Here is a 5754-nt window from a genome sequence, read left to right as displayed (position 1 = left end):
AGAAAATTATACATAAATTTTTGGGGAAGAAGACGTATGTTATATTTGATTTATGAAATATATTATATTATATTACATTATATATATATATATAATACATGGTTTATCCCGAAAGATTTCATCAATTAGCAACACAATGATGAATAGAAATGATATTCATGATTGATCATGGCTATATGCAAACATTAAAAAATTTATAGACAGCAGTTGTCTGTGGGTTGTACGAGTTATTTGTTCAGCCGTCTGAATTATAAATTTGAAGAACTTACATACAGCCGTTGTCTCTCTCTCTCTTGTACATGCCCTGAGCGTCCGACACGAGACCTCCTCCTCGCTCGCTCGCTCGCCAGTGGCCACCACCACCGTCACCGTTCCGCGGTCTGCTGCAGAGAGTTGCAGCAGCTGCTGCCTTGGAACTTGGAAGCGTTCCAAGAAACCCCTCCTAGTGGCCAGTGGGAGCCTCCCACCGCGCAGCGCCACGTCTCCCGGCCGGCCCAGTCAAAACCAAACCCTCCGGGCACGGCCGCACGGGCCGCAGTCGTTGCGCCCGCGCCCGTCCGCAAAAGCCTCCCCTCGCCTTTTCTTGTCCTGAAGCCCCCAAGCCGCACGGAAAGGGTGCCTGCCTGCCTGCCCCTCGCTCGCTCTCGGCTCCCAGAACCCATCCCATTTCCACTTCTTCTTGGTATAGTAGGTCCATCGGTTGATCGATCCGCCGGAACGAACCAACAAGGTTCGGATCCTGTCGTGTGTCCATGGGGACGACGGCGACGGCGAGGCGGCTGCTGCTGCTCCTGGCGCTGGCGCTGGCGCTCGCGGCGCACCGGGCGGCGGCGCGGTTCGTGGTGGAGAAGAACAGCCTGCGGGTCACGTCCCCGGCCGCGCTCCGGGGCGTCTACGAGTGCGCCATCGGCAACTTCGGCATGCCGCAGTACGGCGGCACCATGCACGGCGTCGTCGTCTACCCCAAGGCCGACGCCAAGGCCTGCAGGCCCTTCGACGACTCCGGCCTCTCCTTCAAGCCCAAGCCCGGCGGCCTGCCCGTATTCCTGCTCGTCGATCGCGGAGGTACGGTGATCCCCGGCCATCCATCAGCCCTACCTTTAATAAATTTCATTTCTTTGATTTGATTGAATCTACCATGATCGAGGAGATTATATTAAATAAACATAGAATTCTCTGTGCACATGTGCCACTGTAGAAATGTCCACCGGCAATTTATTTGGGTTTGTTATTACGTGTGCTTTCGCGTCCCATTTGTCCTCTCGAGCGACTAGTAACATAGGAGTATACCGCGAGATCAATAGTTTAAAAAATACGGTAGTGCACGTGTTAATTTTGAATGATCTGGCTCGAACTTGGAAGTCTTTCTAGTTTCTACCTTTTGAAAATATATATAATCGGTTCAGTCTGAACTCATGTTCTTGGGGGCACACGGCTTCCTCGTCCGAAGGTTAACACAAGTCTTTGTCAGAGAGTTTACCCACACAACTTTTTTTTCACATTCTTTTTATTTGCGGAAACAGTACGTGGTTTTTGAATCTTTCCATTCACGTGTCAGCTAGGTAATATAGAGTATTTACGTAATTCACAATGGAATCCGTTCCCAAGTAGCACTGCACTTGTTCCCCTGAATTGTTTTACATGGCTATATATTCCTGCTCCGGTATGCCAAGACCGTCACAGACTGGCAGTGAAAGGGAGTGGGTTCAAACCACAAAGTGCAAGGTTTTGTTAATTTTTTCTTGGACAACTAGTGCGTTTTGAGAAAGATTTAGGTGCACTCTTGGAGGTGTTGTGCCTTGAGTGAACCAGGACTTATTAGAGACCTAGTTTGAGGCTTTGCTTGTCCCAGTTGTTTAGTTCTATGTCTCCATAAGATTCTTCTCTTTATTCTAAAAAAAAAAGATTCTTCTCTTTCTTGTGATAAGAATAGATCGACCTGTGTCATCAAAGTTTACAACTGATTCATGGGTTTAATTAAATTTTTTATTTTGGATTGTTTTTCGAAATTGAAATTGTAGAATCGTTTGTGGTGTGCAGACTGCTACTTCACAACCAAGGGATGGAATGCACAAAACGCTGGAGCTGCAGCAGTTCTTGTTGCCGACGACAAAGTCGAGCCTTTGATCACAATGGATTCTCCAGAATCCAGTGGCACAGAGCACATAGTGAACATCACGATTCCTTCAGCACTTGTGACCAAGAGATTTGGAGATGACCTCAGGAAAGCACTGCAAAATGGAGAAATGGTGAATGTCCTTCTGGACTGGAGGGAATCTCTGCCCCATCCTGATGAGCGTGTGGAGTATGAATTCTGGACAAACAGCAACGATGAATGCGGCGCTAAATGTGACATGCAAATGAACTTCGTAAGGAGCTTCAGAGGAATAGCGCAGGCCCTTGAGAAAAGGGGTTACACCCAGTTCACCCCTCACTATATCACATGGTATTGTCCAGAAGCTTTTATCCTGAGCAAACAGTGCAAGTCACAATGTATCAATCATGGGAGATATTGCGCACCAGACCCAGAGCAGGATTTCAGCATTGGATATGACGGCAAAGATGTCGTGGTTCAGAACCTGATTCAAATTTGCGTGTTCAGAGTTGCCAATGAAACTCGCAGGCCGTGGATGTGGTGGGATTATGTGCACGACTTTGCTGTTAGGTGCCCAATGAAGGAGAAGAAATACACACGTGAATGTGCAAATGGTGTTATCAATTCACTTGGTGGGTCTTGTAAACTTTATCCACGTGACTTGATTATATACGAAAAAAATGAAGGTATCTTTGCTGTAAATTTATTCATCTGTTGTTTCTATAGGATTGGACATTGAGAAAATCAACAAGTGTGTTGGAGATCCTGACGCCGATAAAGAAAATCCAGTCCTCAAAGCAGAACAGGATGCTCAAGTAAGATAAACCATTAGATTGTCAGGGGTTCCTTCCATATATTTTTAGTTTGTTCTTTGGTTGGGTGATCTTTATGCTTTTTTTTAAACAATTACCTTTATGCTTTCGATCCTTTAGATTGGGCATGGTTCTCGCGGTGATGTAACTATACTGCCTACTCTTGTCGTCAATAACAGACAATACAGAGGTATGCCACATCTCATCATGTGCAGTTAGTCTTCTATGCCTCGACACCGTTTATGCCATCATTTTAATCTTCCCTTTAGGTAAACTGGAAAAAAGATCTGTGCTAAAAGCAGTATGCTCGGGATTTGAGGAGACAACTGAACCTGATGTCTGTTTGCACGAAGGTTTGTGAGATTTTCCCTTTTTTGTTAAAGAACTGTACCTGGACTTCTTCTGATGCTGCATTCCTTTTCTGTGGGGTGGCTTCTCTATTTTGCAGATATTGAGACAAATGAATGTTTGGAGAACAATGGAGGTTGCTGGTTAGACAAGGCTACCAATGTTTCTGCGTGCAAGGTACAATTTTGCATTTTTGTGGGGTTTCTGGGTGTGGGGGTGTTACCTTATTCATCATTGTTCATGACTGAGTACACATTTATAATTTATTGAGATTTATATTGTAGGATACCTTCCGTGGTCGTGTTTGTGAATGCCCTATTGTCAATGGTGTAAAGTTTATAGGTGATGGGTACAGCCACTGTGAAGGTAATACTTCCATATTTACCATCTTTTCTCATGTCTAAGTTTGAACTTAGTTTTCCAATCATGTCATTATGCTAATTGGCTTGCCTTTGGCAGCTTCTGGTCTTGGTAGGTGCCAGATCAACAATGGGGGCTGCTGGAATAAGACTAGGAACGGGAAGACTGTCTCTGCCTGCTCAGTAAGATAACCTCTTTCAGATATTTTTCTCGTTTCCAGTTTCGCTATTTTTCTCGTTTCCAGTTTCGCTTGTGGCTGCTGTTTGGAGCAACAAACTAATTCTGGAACTTCACAGAATCAAGAAGCTAAAGGCTGCAAATGCCCATCAGGCTTCAAGGGTGATGGAGTGAACAGTTGTGAAGGTGCTAGTGTTATTGGGGTGAAAAGTTTGCTCTACAGCATTGTGGGAAATATGTTTCACGCTGAGTTTCTGACATAATATGCTCATTTGCAACTACAGCTTAGCATAATTTATATTACAAGACTAGGGCCTTTTTTTTTAGAAAAGAATAATACATTTGCACCTGGCTAGACTGGTAGTTGTGCTTGCACCAATGTTATTTGCTATAGTAAACTAGAAATTCCTCCAATAGAGCTATCACTATCAATTTATCCAACACAACGATGGCTCCAGGATGGCAACAGTGTCAGCCTCCTGATTCCTTTCATGCAATGCCTTTCTGCTTGCCATTTGCAGATGTCGATGAATGCAAAGAGAAACTTTTCTGCCAGTGCAAGAATTGCGCTTGTGAGAACACATGGGGAAGCTACGAGTGCAGCTGCGGCGGCAGCAATTTGCTGTACATCAGAGAGCATGATACTTGCATCAGTGAGTTATCTAACTTGACACCTCTGTCGTCATCAGGACTCCACACTATTTACAGAAGTAGTAGTGATGTGACCCTTAATGCTGCAGGCAAACAATCCAGTTCGTCTCTGGGCTGGGGCTTCCTATGGGTGATTTTCTTTGGCCTTGCCTTGGCTGGAGCAGGAGCATACGCCGTGTACAAATACAGGCTACGGGTAAAACAATTCACCCACCTTCACCTTGAGTTTACTCCAACAGCATTTTTTTTGTTTATTCGGTAGAGATTATGCATTTTAATTAAGCTTAAGAAGAGATGACTCATTGTTCCTATCGTACGTACTATCCCCAGAGCTACATGGATTCAGAGATCCGTGCGATCATGGCCCAGTACATGCCCCTGGAGAGCCAAGAGATGCCGAACCAACATCGCCCTGTCGTCCCCGTCGACCATGCAGACATCTGAAACGGCAAGGCTTACATGGATCGAGCATAAAGAGCTAGTAGCATTGCATCCCATCACATTGGTGGCAGTCATCTACGTCGACAGAGAAGTCGGCTGCCTCGAGCTTCCCTTCGTGTGCAGAATTGGATGCTGATTCTCCATATAGAGCCTATAATTCTGAAGGGCGTAGTACTATTGGTAGACTGTTTCATCACACCCTGTTTGTTTGTTTTTCATTTTTCTTTCTGAAGGTCACATAGAAGATTAGGATCTCTCGCCGCAGTTTAGAGTCCGTTGATTTCTCTCTAGTTGCTTTTAGAGCCTGCAGTCGTGCTGCGTAACACAGTAATTAATCGTTGAGCGCTGTGTAAATATTGTTGTTGAGACTGAACACTGAAGTGTGTGTGTTGCTGTGCTGAATAAAAGGAGCATGAGCCTGCTACCATTCCAAACGTTCTCTTGCATGAATACCCTTGAATAGGCAAGGTGTCAGGTCAGCAAGGCGGGGTGGCAAATGTGCCTGAAATGAGATGCGGGAAGGGTGATAATGGTCGTGATTGGAGGAGCCGCCCTGTCCCTGCCCATGCGCTGGACTGGATCAGCGGCAGCGGCAGTGCTGGACCGAAGCGGCAGGCAGTGCTGGGACTAGGCTTGGGTTGGGAGTGGGCACACAGCGAGCAGCAAAGGCAAAGCACCTGATGCGGTGGGGGATTGGATTGGTTGGGTTCGCGCCGTGGGCTCGCGTGTGTTCCCTCCCTGGAACTGGCTGGCCCGCTAGTTTGCCTTGCGGATGGGTGGGGCATGGCGATTGGAGCAGTGGCAGACCTGGGCTGGGCCCAACCAGCCTTGACTGGAGTAATGGGTACGGTAGTGGTAGTACGAGTACGT

At 46.2% G+C, this 5754-nt stretch overlaps 1 protein-coding gene across 1 annotated transcript; it reads left to right on the top strand.

The window, feature by feature from the left end:
• The first annotated feature begins 613 nt into the window (after positions 1-613).
• Positions 614-5312, top strand: LOC136552927 (vacuolar-sorting receptor 1-like). The gene is made up of 12 exons (XM_066544501.1): positions 614-1065; positions 2041-2727; positions 2822-2910; positions 3028-3097; positions 3177-3260; positions 3356-3432; positions 3540-3621; positions 3715-3797; positions 3912-3978; positions 4314-4445; positions 4533-4639; positions 4774-5312. Exons 1-12 carry the CDS (start codon positions 753-755, stop codon positions 4885-4887), a joined length of 1905 nt encoding a protein of 634 aa, XP_066400598.1. The 5' UTR covers positions 614-752; the 3' UTR covers positions 4888-5312.
• The last annotated feature ends 442 nt before the right edge of the window (positions 5313-5754 follow it).

This window comes from Miscanthus floridulus, chromosome 4 (assembly GCF_019320115.1).
Source record: "Miscanthus floridulus cultivar M001 chromosome 4, ASM1932011v1, whole genome shotgun sequence".
Lineage (NCBI taxonomy): Eukaryota > Viridiplantae > Streptophyta > Magnoliopsida > Poales > Poaceae > Miscanthus > Miscanthus floridulus.
This window is presented reverse-complemented; position numbering and strand designations above follow the sequence as displayed.